This window comes from Denticeps clupeoides, chromosome 11, assembly GCF_900700375.1.
Source record: "Denticeps clupeoides chromosome 11, fDenClu1.1, whole genome shotgun sequence".
NCBI classification, from domain to species: domain Eukaryota; kingdom Metazoa; phylum Chordata; class Actinopteri; order Clupeiformes; family Denticipitidae; genus Denticeps; species Denticeps clupeoides.
Window position 1 is genome coordinate 6,002,544 of NC_041717.1, and position 15,508 is coordinate 6,018,051.

The window sequence follows — 15,508 nt, forward strand, 5'->3', positions numbered from 1 at the left end:
ACAACCACTGATCAGGTGTTCATGGGTAATTAATATTAATCAACTAGGCAAATGAGTTATTTACTGTTTCCTCCGTGCTTTTTGCCTACCTGTTCAAAAGATTTGAGCCCCGCCTGCTTCCCCACCAGAGTCATGTCCTCTAGCACGGCCTTCTTCACGTCCTACACAGAGCAACAGTTTCAGTTCGAGATGCTAATAATGATGAAACGGATCCAAAAACAACATTTTAACATATAATAAATAAATAAAAGTAGAATTTGAAATAAATTGTAAGTCAACTAACCGGGTTCTGACAGAGCTCCTCACAAGATCCCACAATCCCACGGTCTTTTGTCCAATCAGTGAACACCTCTGGATCTGGCACCACAATTCCAATCAGATGAGACCTGGGGGGGGGGGACGAAAAATCAGTTGTTACACAGAATCATGGAAACCATGCGGTTCTGCGATGTACACAACACCAGAATGATGCGCTGGCCAAATAATCATCATCACAGTATTAAACAACCAGGATACTTTCTCTTACTGCTCCACCTACTGGACACAAATCTACAGGTCACGGGGGCCAAAAAAAAAAAATGTAAAAATGAATTACTTCCCATCTAATCAATCATTCATATTTAGTTTCTCATTAATGCACGTGCGCCCCTGTAATGGGGGAAATCCTCACAGCCATGTGGCGCGTGCGTCAGACGATGACTTGCTTTAAATCTACTGTAATCCACTCGCTGGCGTCTGCTGCGTCACTCACGATGAGCCACAAGCTTTCAGGCAAGACAATACTTTTATTATTTATAATTAAATCACTAATATGGCTTTGCCATTCACACAAATATATATGTTAAGCCAGATCATTTTGAAATGAACCAGGTTAATGTGATGCACTGTTATTTTAATTAATGTAAAGTGGTGCTTTATTAATGCATTGTTGTAATATTAATTAAAGGTTTTAATCTCATTATAAAAATGGTAAACTATACATTTCATTGACTATTTAAATATTTTCGTCTTCAACATTAACACCAAGATTCAAAATATGTAAACACATATATTTACACATGGAAATATTACTAGTTTTACTAATGACTAATATTACATTTTAATGTTATTAATTCATTTCTCAAACTTCATGATCTGTAACTTCATGATTTGTAATTAGACTCAGCTAAATCAGCACTTGACAGATTATTAAAGAAAAGTTCATGATGTAAAAGATAACAGACAGAATTATTAACATTGAGTTTTCACCGTATAACGTATGGCACATTTCTGCTTGGTGTGTGTGTGTGTGTGTGTGTTACCTGCAGACTGTCTCCATGTACAAACACCTGCAGCACAGGAACACTGCGCATGTAGACGTTCTCGATCTTCTCTGGAGCGATGTACTCGCCCTGGGACAGTTTAAAGATGTGCTTCTTCCTGTCGATGATACGGAGTGTCCCATTCTGATGGCAGGACAGGCATTTGGAATTATTACCTTGAGCATCACACATGCAGGTTATTTTACTGGTCAAGATATAAATAAAAAACTCTGAAATACGTACAAAAGTCACAGATGATGTCTGTATAAAGAATAGCACGTTCTTTATATTCTTGCGAATCCCATTTGAAACAATTATTGTATTCCAATTATAGTAAAAAAAAACAAACTCGGTTTGGTGAGATTTGGTCAATCTAATAATTAAATCAGACGATGAAAAGGTTTGTTGGTCTGGAGATTCAACACCTAATTCTCCCGTGCTGTACACACCATTACATCTCAGAAGACAGACAGACACTCACGGGAAGCCACTGTCCCACGTCCCCAGTGTGGAGCCACCCGTCGCCGTCCAGCGCCTCTGCGGTCCTCTCCTGGTCTCGGAGGGTAGCCGCGGAACACACTGTGGCCCCGGATGCAGATCTGTGGTGAGGAGTGTAACAGTGAGGGGGTGCGGGGAGGTGCGGGAGAAACAGGACGTGTGTGCAGGGATCTACCTCTCCTTCTCCGTTCCTCGAATAGTAGCTCATCTCAGGAATATCTGACAGCTTCACCACGTTACACGGCAACGGCGCCCCCAACATGACCTGGTCAAATCAACAACCATAACGGTGAACACAGTAAAGGACTGGGAAATGTTGGAAATGAACCATTTCATGTATGCATGTCACTGTGAATGTCACTGTAGTAAAAACACACATCTGATGTGTCTTCACCACATTACTAGAGACTATACACCAGTTACATTTGAAAAGTCCATTTGTTTGAGGGTGATATCATGCATCTGTCCATATGAACTAATGTGGTTCCTTTGTAATCATTTCTAGGGACTCTGTGAACCCAAATCCACAACCAGTCAAGACTAAAAAAACCCGCACTAACCTGCTGAAGTTCCCATGTAATACAGAGAGAATTAATGACGTCAAATAAACCAGTCATTATTTAAACTGTTCTCAACTTGTCCTTCGCTCACCAGCACTCCAGTCTCCGGGCATAGAGAAGGTGCAGCCAGCGGTGCATTCAGTCTGTCCATAACCTTCGAAAATCTACAGAGTGAGCAAAAGGAGCAGTCAACACACTGTGTGCTCACACACACACACACATTCCTACATCTAACAGGCAGAGCCTCTCACCAGGCAGCCCAGTGTGGCCCTCAGGAAGGACAGGACGGTGGGGGAGATGGGAGCTGAAGCAGTCAGGATGAATCGCAGCTTCCCTCCCATGCTGGCCTACAGAGGGAGGGATGAAGATCGGTATTATTATTCAAAACTAATAGAAAACCAGGACAGACAGCAGACGTCCTGCATTCCCAGTTACGTTCTTAGTACTTTTAACCAATTTAAAATGTTATTATATATGTACTCCAATCTGACGGAGCTGCACCCATGCAGCACTGGAAACCCAGAGGTGCTGCACCCCGTGGGACTGACCTGAATCTTGTTGAACACCAGTCTGTCCCACAGGCTGTCATTGCGAACCACACCGCTGTTGAGCTCCGCCTGCTTCCTCCTCACCGCGTAGCGCAGGACCGCCCGACGTAGAGGAGACGTCACTGATCCCAGGATCTACAAATCACAGTTAAGCTACAATGCTAATACTGTAGGACTTCACACCGGGTCAGAGGTCGCCTGTGTCTCGCTGTGATTTTGCCGACCTTGTCGTAGATGCGGTTGAGTAAACGTGGAACCACCGGGAACAATGTGGGCTGCAGGGTCTTAATGTCGTCCATGAGCAGAGAGATGTCCCCCTGGTAGAAGCCCACACGAGCACCGTGGCAGAACATGGAGACCTGCGGGCGGGCACGCACACACACACACACACACAACACACACACACACACACACACACACACACCATCATGAACGGCTGTCAACACCTTTAACCCTTCACTGTGTGAGTAACATGTTGGCCACAAAAAAAAAAAAAAAAAAAAAAAATCATTCAGTCTTTTTCAAAACACCCGCAGGTAGTAATTTACCAAATTAAACATTTCAGCATTAACAGCATATAATGATAAAAATAAACCATCATCAATTTATAAGTTAAGAAATTTGTAATTAATTTCTCTGACTCACACATCCCACAAGTTTCACATTCTGTCCCAATAATCCCCCCCTCCAAACCCAATGAAAGCCGTGGAATATTTAGCAGTGAAGACGTTGTGATGTTTACCTGGATCATGCGCTCAAACATGTGAGCCAGAGGCAGGTAGGAGATGGAAACGTCCTCTTGACTAATTTCAAAGTAACCCTGGATGGGGAAGTGGAAAAAAAAAAAAAAGTATCACGCTGTACTGTGAAAACAAGAATAATAAATGGAAAGACAGGAGGTGGTGTTGGTGGTGACTGATGGTGGTGAGGAAATGCTGCAGGAAGGACCAACCTCCAAGATCTTGATGACTGAGGAGGTGTTGGAGGCGATGTTGCCGTGGGTGATCATGGCCCCCTTGGGTTTTCCTGAAATAAGCATGTGCAGCCGGAGATGAACATCAAATCAAAAGCACTTCCTTCACCAAACGGTTCCCTCCGGCAGAAGCGCCACCAGGACACCGGTTCACCGTCCTTATAAAGCTTCAGCATAATTCCCACTCACTGTTATTTTCCAGCTATGGAGGCAGGAAATGCGACTTCATCTTAATTTAAACCAGTTGATCTCAGACGAGCGTGAAGAGGATTTGCACAATGTGACGGCACCACACAGTCTCATGGCAGCACGTCAACAGAAACAGGAACAGACCAAAATATGAACTTTTCTGTCTCACTTCTGTCACTGGACCCTATTTAAACATCCGACTGAGAAAAAGACATCCAAATATGATCATAAGGAGGATCATAATAGACATTCATACAGATTTTGAATATAGAGGTCACCCTCAGGTTGTTTGGATCTAGACAGAGTGTTAGTCTGATTCTCAACCTGATCTTCATTAGGATTATGTGATCAACCAAAGGTGAAATGCTCTGAACAGCCTACAAGCACTGAGGCTCTTACAGTTGAGTTTTTATTTATTATCCACCTCACTTAAGCTTGTTCATACTTCAACAGAGAGGCGCTAATAATTAATAAATTATGTCTGTATGTATGTAGAGATACCCTGCAGACTCGTCTGGGTTTACGCTACCTGTAGTGCCACTGGTGAAACAGACCACTGCCAGGTCTTCTGGATTGGGTGGCTGGAGGCAGACAAGACGCGTTCAAGACAAATACATAACACAAACTCTAATCTCTAACTGGTTAAGAAAGAGAGTTTGGAGAAACCTACCACAGGAGCTTTAAGATTCAGTCGGCCCAGGTCCTGTAAGGCATGTAAAAAAAAAAACAAAAAAAAAAAAAACAGACATGTTTAAAATTGACCGATTTGCCCAAAACTGGTATTTAAAGCTTTATAGAGAAAATGGCCAGTCTGTAGTGAGGCTTTATGAGACCAGCACAACCACAGCTCAGTCTTGAAATCTGTATCCAGATTTTATGTAGGACATGTCCCAGGCAAATGACTTTTTTTATACAAGTGCAAATATGAAGGCCACTCCAAATTTCATGTTTTTTTCCGTGAATGTAACAAACCATGATCTGGTCCAAGTGTAAAATCTCCACGTCGCAACTCTTCCCCTTGTCCACCAGGGCGGTGCTGAAGGGGTTAAAGAGCACCAGGCAGGACAGATGTGGCGCCACACCCTTCTCCTTGTGGGCCAGGAGTGACACGGCCTTTTCTTCTTTATCACAGAGCACCAGCGCCAGCTCGGCTGAGAGATAGACACAGAGGAAAAACAAAAAAAATAATAAATTAAATTATTCACCTCACCCACATGAACAACAACACAAAATAAAAATCACCACAGTCCTGTCATCTATTTACAGATTTTAAGTTTAGTAACATGACTGGCAGTTAGTGTTTTTCCCCATTCCCCGTCAGCAGGAAAACAGCTCACGCCAATGTAGAAGCTACAGGGAACCGCTATTTATTTGGTTTCTTAGCTCAGCTACACAGGTCAAATGTAGATGTAGGTGTACTGTAAATCTTGAGGTCAACTTTGACCTTACACTAGTACAAACCTGATGGGAATGTGACACCTGAAGAATATATGTATGTAACAAACTGGTTATGAAAATAGAATTATTTGGGGGAACACATGGGTAAAGGTAGTAAATGTGAAGATGACAGATCAAGTCATCAATATTTCACAGAAATTACAAACGCATTGATGGAAGAGGAGAGATCGCCACTCACCAAGGTTGAGTATGTGCACCATAGCCTCCTCTCCCAGGGTCTCATACAGCGGCACCACAGCCATGGAGAAGGTGTAGCAGGCCAACTCTGCAATAACCCACTGCGCCCAGTAGGGGGCGTCAATGCAACAGTGTTACACAGGAACTGCCACATGCACTGGTGTAGTCAGAGTGAAGGGATCAGACATGTGCAGCACCTCTGGCCTGTTCTGTGCGAAGATCCCCACAAACTGCTGGGAGTTTGGCTGACAGCCTTTGGCCCTGAGTCCAGACCCCAACACCTGCGCCTGCTCCTCCACCTGAGCCACCAGCCCACAGACACACACACACACACAGACACAGAGATGAAGAATCAAGCTCTTATTTAGTCTTATTTAATTGTGGCAAATAATATCTCCATATTTACACTTAATGTTATGTGGCATACTACACTATTATTAGAGAAAGTTCACTCCTCTCATTTGTTATGTTTCACTGAGAAATACGAGAACTATTTGACCGCAATTGTTGGCAGCCCAGCGTTTAATACTTTGACAATTTATATAGCATGGCATCTGACACTTCACAGAATCTAATCTAGATCATCCAGGGTCCTGTGTACTCTCCTCTACACTCGGGTCAAGGAGATTGTGTTGGACATGACAGAACCTTGATTTTGTGATCAGTTAAACATTGCAAGGTTGATTGGGAATGGATTTTGGATCATTACTCTATTGGAAGATCCAACGACGACCCAGTTTTAGTTTATTGGCAGATTTAGATTAAAAATATTGGGGTACATGAGCACATCAGAACCTAGAATTTGGCACAAACACTTGGTAACCCCAGAATTATACCAGTTATTTATTATTGCCCTAATAGTAAGGCATTGAAGACGGTAACTACTTTACATCATTTATCAGACACCCTTATCCAGAGCGACTTACAATCAACAGGGACAGTCCCCCTAGGCACTAAAAAAAAGTATTTGGCAGCCACCAATTGTTGTTCCACTTAAAAAAAAAGTCTTTCATTATAAGTACACTTGAACTGTGAGACAGAATAAAAAAAAAAGGAAAACCATACAATAAGTATTTAGCACCTAAAAACAAGCAATAATTCTGTCCCTCACAGACCTGTTACTTCTCATCTATCCTTCACTCCTTACCTGTACTAATGGCATTTGTTTGAACTCATTATCTGTATAAGACACCGGTCCACAACTTCAAACAGTGAGACTCCAACATCCACCATGGCCAAGACCAGAGAGCTGATAGAAGGGCACCTTCTATCAGTGAGAGCATTGAAGATAATACGTGGCTGGATGTTCCAGCATGACAATTAACACACTGCCTGCGCAACAAAGGCATTACAGTCTCCAGACCTCAATCCAATATAGAATCTGTGCCCAGCAACAGCCCCAAAACATCACAGCTCTTGAGAAAATCTGCATGGTACAATAGGCCAAAATACCATCTACTGTGTGTTGAAAGACATACAGGACCTATAGCCTGTCTCTCACTGTTGAAGTGTATCTATGTTTTAAATTAGAGCTCTCTAATCTTTTGAAGTAGGACAACTTGCAGAATTGGTGGCCGCCAAATACATTTTCACCCCATTGTAAAGAGCAACACACTTTCTTTGCCATTTGGGTAGGGGTGGCCTAGAAGGCGAGGAAATGGACCCGCAATCGGAAGGTTGCCAGATCAAATCCCAAGGTGCCACTGAGCAAAGCACAGTCCCCACGCACTGCTCCCTCTTTGCATAAATATAAATTTGTTTGCAGTGTAATATGAACGTATAGAATGTTTTATAGAACAGGGTACTCTACGTCGTGTGTAGTTACACAAATCGTGCAGTTCTAATAAAGTACTTGGCTTCTCAAACCTGAGAAAAGGACCGCCTGTATTTGTGGAACCTGTAGTGCTATTGGTAGACTTACTTTTGAGAAACAATAATGGAATTAGTCCAGCATTAAAGTCAGCATTAAATTTTTACACCCCAAACAGGAATTATCATGACTATAAAATGTATTAACTTGAGATCATGAATTTAGTAAATTGTATGAGGAAGGCAGTGAGTCGTAAAGAGAGAGATTTGGGGTGAGGGTGCTAACAAGCTTTCTGCATCTCTGCTGGGTTGACTCTGTTTCTAAAATGGATGATATCTAATTGACTCTGTCGCACACTAGTGCAGGAAACTGACTCAATCACACCCAGTGTAAAATCTGCAGCCATTCTGCACATATTGTGCCTCACCTCTGTGTAGGAGATCCACTGGTAGGGCTCTCTGGGTTTCCTGAATCCGAGGCAAGGTCCATCACCTAGGTCATCACAAAATAAGCATGAATGAGAAGGTGTGTCCAAACTTTTGGCCTGTACTGTATGTATAAAGAAAAAAACATAACCCATGAATATCTTTAAGATTAATGCCGATGCTGTTCTTGCGTATCCATTAAATGATTTTATTTAAAAAATAGCTGCAAATTAATCAATGAACTCAAACTCTTTGCTGCACAGGATCACTGGTATTCAGTGTCTTATAGAAGTTTCTCCTCCTGTCTGATTCATGTCCGAATAGAACTAAGAAATTGCCGTTGCATAATGACAGGAAATTACACAAAAATATTCAATTTTAGTGTATCAACAAAAAACAGAGTTATACACAGCAGGTGCCTACTCTCAGACTTGCCTGCTATCCGCCGCCCCCTTTGAAACATGTCATAGATGGTCCTGGTGTCCTCATGGTAAAACTCTAGCAGGGTTTCATCCTTCAGAAGAGCTGAACGTCTACAGCTGGGGTCACCCTGAGATCAGGAAGAGCACAGAAAGTTAAACACAATCTAGAACCTTAATTTGTCTCCTTACAGACAGGCAGGCAAACATGAGCAGACGATCAGGAGGAATTTTGTGTTGGCTTTGGGTTGCTGCTGTTCTTGCGCATCCATTAAAGGATTTTATTCAAAAAATAGCTGCAAATCAATGAACTCGAATTCTTTGCTGCAAAGGTTCACTGGTGTTCGGTGTCACATAACCAAGCAGAACGTTAACGTGCAAACCAGTTACGAGTGAGCTGTGTAACCTTGTGGTGTCCAGAAGCTGTTAGTCCACATTACAGTGGCCAACTGAACAGACTGGAAAGGACACATTACACGAAGATAAGTGAAATGTCGGCTAAATTTAACTGCAGTGATTAATCAATTGGATCAATTGATAAATAATGCAAACAATTGATTATCAATAAATATTTAACATAGTCCCTAATTTTAACTAATGCTGAAACATGATTCTTTGCTGTCAGAGGAGTGAAGGAAGAAATGGCCATTAAAAAACATCCTTTGTTAGTTCTGCTGTGGGTGGGTTAGGGTCAGGTGGGTAGGATACCTGCACAGGAATGGACTGGGCCTGCAGGTCACATGGCGGTGCGATGGGCCGGGGTCGTGTCACCAACCAGTAAGCCATCAGGGAGGCGAGAGCTCCGAGCCCCAGGACAGAGGAGGTGGCCAGTGAGAGGCTGGAGGGGGCAGTAACAGACGGGAGGAGGCTCCTCAGGTCCTCCAGCTCTGGAACCTTCACGCCATCGGCACCGGGCCGCAGGGAGCGCAACCACTCCTGAAAATGCATGGCTGGAGAGGGACACGGCAACTTTGTAGAAGATGAAAAACAGAAATAAAACTTTTCAAATAAAATAAAAAAAAAAAGATCTCAACCATCCATGTAACTCACCCTTCTACACAAGAGCAGAAAGCCGAGACCCAGAATCAAGACTGAACAACAGACAGAAAGAAACTTTGTGGACCAGATGGAAGTGAGTGAGAGGGAGACACACACACACACACACACACGCACACACACACACACACGCACACGCACGCACACGCACGCACGCACCAGTACACAGCATTCATTGGGGTGATGCGAAGGGGAACCCCTGATTGGCTGAAGGAGAACAGGCGTGAGGTTACTCCCGGCCAGTCTCGACGAGTGTGTGCGCACACACACACACACACACACACACACACACACACACACACACAGTCAGTAATAGAGAGTCGGAGAAAGAAGAATGAAAGGCGGATGTGGAGGACGGGAGAGAGGGAGCGATGGTGAGGGTACAGTCGGCGTGTTGCCGTGGCGAGATGGGGTGAGGGGGTGGTCCATCGAGTCGACCAACTCGCCACTGTCCGTGCCGAAGTGTGCGAGATAATAACAACACAACATTGATGTGTGTGTGTGTGTGTGTGTGTGTGTGTGTGTAAGATCCCAGAATTCCGGACGTTTACCAGCCCCGCGCCGTTCCCTCCTTCTCACACCGTCCCCCAACTCATCAAAGGACCATTCTGCCTCAACCCCCCCCTTCCCCTGCCCTCAGTCAATGGAATTTGCCAAATAACCGCCACCCACCCCCCCACCTCCCACCCACTTCCTCTCCACCCCCCTCCTTCTTGTGAAAGTGCCGGGACTAAAGAGAGAGTGATGTCACCACCAGATCTGCTCGTTCCACCACCAGCGCGGTGACTTTGCTCGGTTCCACCACGTCACTTCTTCTCGTCCCCAAACAACCCCCAACACTTCACTAATGAAAGAACCCCCCCACCCCCCACCAAAAAAAACACTCTGAAGCTGGGACCAAACAGAGAGCAGAGCGAAGCGACAGACACGACAACAACGTTCAACCACGCTCAACCAGGAGGGAAAATAACCGCGGCTTCCAGCAACTTCCCCCAACCGCTCCTCCTCATTCACCATTCCCTCCACCTTCCCCACACACACACACACACACACACACAAAACCATTCATAAAGAGCATTGTCACACACAGACAGGCACCATTGTGCGCCGCTGGCACTTACTCGCTAAACAGAGCACAAAGAAAAGGATGGAGACAGAGGCCATTACTCAGAAAGGAGGATAAATGAACTAAAGAGCAGCGGTGCACCTTCACACACACACACACACACACACACACTTTCAGGAGACACAAACTCTACTGAACACATCCAACCTGAGTGCTGAGTGAAATTCGAGAGTTGTTACAGGTAGTTTAATTGCCGGTATAATGATGATAAACCCACCAATGACAAATTCACGTGTGTTAACTCACAAAAATCCATACAACTGATATTGTGCAGCCTTAATATTCAACCAATACCTTACGTCTATAATTAGTAAATGGCAACGAGGAGAAGCGTGTAATGGCTTCCCCCAAACAGGACCCCACGTTTAACAGCAGAGACGGTGATTGCCGACCCACCCAAGCCAAGATCGTAAACCATTTGAATCCGGATCCGGACCGTCTGGGATTCGAACTCACAGCCTCGGAGGCGTGAGGCCATACATGTAGAAATTGCCCAGCCCTCCGGTTACTAGGTTACTCCCTGATAAACGCATCTTTGCACCACTTGTGGTGTGTGTCAGGCAGAGGGCCTTGGTTGGGGCGGTGTTGGCAGGCCTGTGGTAAGGAGGGGACGCGGCTTTTGAAGTTTTTTTTTTTTTTTGGACTCCGGATCTTAGACAGACAGGGGTCACTTCAGAAAAACAACAGGTTTTGAGTAAGAGAGAGAGAGAGAGAGAGAGAGAGAGAGAGAAGTGAGTCACCTGACCAAAACCCTGCGGCCAGGTCACCGGATTATCCAAATCTCCCCAACAAAACAGCCTGAAGCAGCTATCTAAAAAAGACGCGTCAGCCAAAAGCTGCAAATTCTCTCAATGATGCCGAGACACGACCTTTAACCCTTTATAATATGGGAGAACACGTGCGGTATTGTCCCGACTCCTCGGGCAGAGTACCTCGTACCAATCGCATGTTCAGTCCACGCCCATTAATCGAAGGGGAACCCCTGATTGGCTGAAGGAGAACAGGCGTGAGGTTACTCCCGGCCAGTCTCGACGAGTGTGTGCGCACACACACACACACACACACACACACACACACACACACACACACACAGTCAGTAATAGAGAGTCGGAGAAAGAAGAATGAAAGGCGGATGTGGAGGACGGGAGAGAGGGAGCGATGGTGAGGGTACAGTCGGCGTGTTGCCGTGGCGAGATGGGGTGAGGGGGTGGTCCATCGAGTCGACCAACTCGCCACTGTCCGTGCCGAAGTGTGCGAGATAATAACAACACAACATTGATGTGTGTGTGTGTGTGTGTGTGTGTAAGATCCCAGAATTCCGGACGTTTACCAGCCCCGCGCCGTTCCCTCCTTCTCACACCGTCCCCCAACTCATCAAAGGACCATTCTGCCTCAACCCCCCCTTCCCCTGCCCTCAGTCAATGGAATTTGCCAAATAACCGCCACCCACCCCCCCACCTCCCACCCACTTCCTCTCCACCCCCCTCCTTCTTGTGAAAGTGCCGGGACTAAAGAGAGAGTGATGTCACCACCAGATCTGCTCGTTCCACCACCAGCGCGGGTGACTTTGCTCGGTTTCCACCACGTCACTTCTTCTCGTCCCCAAACAACCCCCAACACTTCACTAATGAAAGAACCCCCCCACCCCCCACCAAAAAAACACTCTGAAGCTGGGACCAAACAGAGAGCAGAGCGAAGCGACAGACACGACAACAACGTTCAACCACGCTCAACCAGGAGGGAAAATAACCGCGGCTTCCAGCAACTTCCCCCAACCGCTCCTCCTCATTCACCATTCCCTCCACCTTCCCCACACACACACACACACACACACACAAAACCATTCATAAAGAGCATTGTCACACACAGACAGGCACCATTGTGCGCCGCTGGCACTTACTCGCTAAACAGAGCACAAAGAAAAGGATGGAGACAGAGGCCATTACTCAGAAAGGAGGATAAATGAACTAAAGAGCAGCGGTGCACCTTCACACACACACACACACACACACACACTTTCAGGAGACACAAACTCTACTGAACACATCCAACCTGAGTGCTGAGTGAAATTCGAGAGTTGTTACAGGTAGTTTAATTGCCGGTATAATGATGATAAACCCACCAATGACAAATTCACGTGTGTTAACTCACAAAAATCCATACAACTGATATTGTGCAGCCTTAATATTCAACCAAATACCTTACGTCTATAATTAGTAAATGGCAACGAGGAGGAAGCGTAATGTAATGGCTTCCCCCAAACAGGACCCCACGTTTAACAGCAGAGACGGTGATTGCCGACCCACCCAAGCCAAGATCGTAAACCATTTGAATCCGGATCCGGACCGTCTGGGATTCGAACTCACAGCCTCGGAGGCGTGAGGCCATACATGTAGAAATTGCCCAGCCCTCCGGTTACTAGGTTACTCCCTGATAAACGCATCTTTGCACCACTTGTGGTGTGTGTCAGGCAGAGGGCCTTGGTTGGGGGCGGGTGTTGGCAGGCCTGTGGTAAGGAGGGGACGCGGGCTTTTGAAGTTTTTTTTTTTTTTTGGACTCCGGATCTTAGACAGACAGGGGTCACTTCAGAAAAACAACAGGTTTTGAGTAAGAGAGAGAGAGAGAGAGAGAGAGAGAGAGAGAAGTGAGTCACCTGACCAAAACCCTGCGGCCAGGTCACCGGATTATCCAAATCTCCCCAACAAAACAGCCTGAAGCAGCTATCTAAAAAAGACGCGTCAGCCAAAAGCTGCAAATTCTCTCAATGATGCCGAGACACGACCTTTAACCCTTTATAATATGGGAGAACACGTGCGGTATTGTCCCGACTCCTCGGGCAGAGTACCTCGTACCAATCGCATGTTCAGTCCACGCCCATTAATCGGGGAATAAATAATCTGAACTCTTCCACCATCAAAAACCAATCTGGAACATTGGGCGAGAGGTCAAGGGGCATGGACACTGGTTTAGGGGTCGTGCTAGCGACCCAGGCAAAGACCGAAATGCACTACTGTTCAGAAGTTTAACGTCATTTATTTGGTAGGACAATTGTTTGATGTTTTTTATAAAAATTCTCTTAATGACGGAATATCTGAACACATGCCAACACTGTATTTCATTGTACAGCGCGAGTCAGTCGGAATATTAATTATGATTCATCTTCAGCGAGAAACAGGTCGATTTTTTATAATATGTATATTGTGTGATAAATAATGCTGTTTTAGGGAATATTATACAAATTAAAGTTGATTCACTCAGAACATTCTGATTAATTATTTCCGGCACCACGCAGCTTCTGGTTCGTGTTCTGGCGCTGACAGGAGATGACTGGACGAAAGGTACAAACACGACTAAAATGTGACGCTTGGTAATTTCAGGTTGAGAAGCGTGCCGAGAAAGAGCCGATCGGTTAACCAGGAGGAATTCAGTTTGGCTCCCATCTCGGAAGCGCAGTCCAAAACGGGCGCTTATTTCAGCCTAATCCTCCAAAAACTCAAAGCGCCACAAACATACCGATCCATCATGGCGACAGAGCAGGACTTCAAACTACATCGTACAGCTGCAATTACAGCATTTACCACACGCCCTCGTCCATCCTCATCCTCAGTCAGTAGTTACAGGGACAGTCCCCCCCTGGAGACACTCGGGGGACACGATGGTAGTAAGTGGGGTTTGAACCTGGGACTTTGTGGTGCCAGCCTGTGGTCCTGACCTGCGAGATGTTAAGACGTCCTCGTCCAATCGCAGAATCTCAATTTCAGAGTTGAAATACGACCCACAGTGTTTGAACAGATAAAGTGGCAGCGAGATGAGAAAAGAGGAGAGTAAAAGGGCAACAGCACCAACCTGTATCTGATGCCCTTTCGGGGATCAGAAATGCACGGCGGGGGGGGGGGGGTGGTGGCACGCTGCGCCGCACAAGGTTACGAGTTGCACGATTTCCACACTATTTATATCCACGTATAACATGCAACACTGGGAACTTCATCAGACCTTCAGCCTCCTGTTTCCTTCACAGACACGCAAGAACGTTCCCCACAGCCAACCTGAAGGAGGGCAGGGACGCCAGGCCGGGACGTGGGGACTACGGGGTCAGCAGCGGAGAACGGTGACCTTTCAGCAGCACGAATCAACTAATAAAGCTCAGATGAACTCCACTAACGTTCTGACATGGTTCTAGGACTTGGTGAATCGTGCGTTAAGTTGTGAAAATCGTCATCTCGCAGGTCAGGACCACAGGCTGGTAGACGCCTGCTGGGTGAGACACTCACCTTTCAACCCGAAGACCACAAAGTCCCAGGTTCAAACCCCACTTACTACCATCATGTCCCTGAGCAAGACACTAAAACCCAGAGTGTCTCAAATCCAATCAAAGTTAATTAAAGCAGAAATGGCTGATGGGACCAGATGTGTTTATATACACACACACACACCCCCCCCCACACTCTCACACACACACACACTCACACACTCTCTCTCTCTCTCTCTCTCTGCCTGTCTATGCAGGATAAAACTGCACCCTGGCTGCCGTCCCGTCCTCAGCTGCGCATTCCTGGCGTCCCGGCCGCGTCGTCCCGGTGTCCCTTTACACCGAGTAAAACTGTCCGCGGGGACAGAACCCGGCTGTGCGTGGAGGACGCCTGCCTCAGTCCCCCACGTTCCACACCGAAGCTGAAAAAGCCCCAAGCCCACGGAAGCGGGTTCTGCAGCAAGTTGTCCTTTGCGTGTGAATGATGTGAACGCGGAGCACGAACTCTGTTAGTAGAGTAAAAAGTACTCGAACGCTCCGCAGCAGCCTCACCTGAGTCGACGCCCGGGACGGCCGCCTTCCTCTCGGTAACTTTCCCTCTGCGGCCCTGCGCGTCCCCGCGCGTCCCCGCGGCTGCTGGCCCCGCCCCCGCGCAACGTGACGTCACACGACGTTCATATTTCAGGGAGGCCTATATATCTCATGCCTGGAGACCAGAC

The 15,508-nt window shown here is 46.2% G+C and overlaps 2 protein-coding genes across 5 annotated transcripts; both read right to left on the reverse strand.

The window, feature by feature from the left end:
• Nucleotides 1-56: 56 nt before the first annotated feature.
• LOC114799635 (long-chain-fatty-acid--CoA ligase 1-like) lies at nt 57-2,375 on the reverse strand. Its single transcript, XM_028996426.1, has 6 exons — nt 2,360-2,375; nt 1,975-2,002; nt 1,783-1,900; nt 1,302-1,445; nt 284-385; nt 57-161 (listed from the first exon to the last, which is right to left on the reverse strand). Exons 1-6 carry the CDS (start codon nt 2,373-2,375, stop codon nt 57-59), a joined length of 513 nt encoding a protein of 170 aa, XP_028852259.1.
• On the reverse strand, nt 2,063-15,459 carry LOC114799039 (long-chain-fatty-acid--CoA ligase 6-like). Of its 4 annotated transcripts, none has more exons than XM_028995164.1 (15): nt 15,342-15,459; nt 9,067-9,308; nt 8,375-8,489; nt 7,942-8,006; nt 5,902-6,003; nt 5,706-5,805; nt 5,042-5,220; nt 4,740-4,772; nt 4,599-4,650; nt 3,860-3,933; nt 3,650-3,727; nt 3,132-3,266; nt 2,908-3,042; nt 2,611-2,706; nt 2,063-2,523 (listed from the first exon to the last, which is right to left on the reverse strand). In XM_028995164.1, exons 2-15 carry the CDS (start codon nt 9,304-9,306, stop codon nt 2,431-2,433), a joined length of 1,497 nt encoding a protein of 498 aa, XP_028850997.1. In that variant the 5' UTR covers nt 9,307-9,308; nt 15,342-15,459; the 3' UTR covers nt 2,063-2,430. The 4 variants fall into 4 exon arrangements, with proteins under 4 accessions (XP_028850997.1, XP_028850998.1, XP_028851001.1 ...); XM_028995165.1 differs by having other exon boundaries at nt 9,067-9,327; nt 15,342-15,381; XM_028995168.1 differs by lacking the exon at nt 15,342-15,459 and adding an exon at nt 9,409-9,520.
• Between the last annotated feature and the right edge of the window lie 49 nt (nt 15,460-15,508).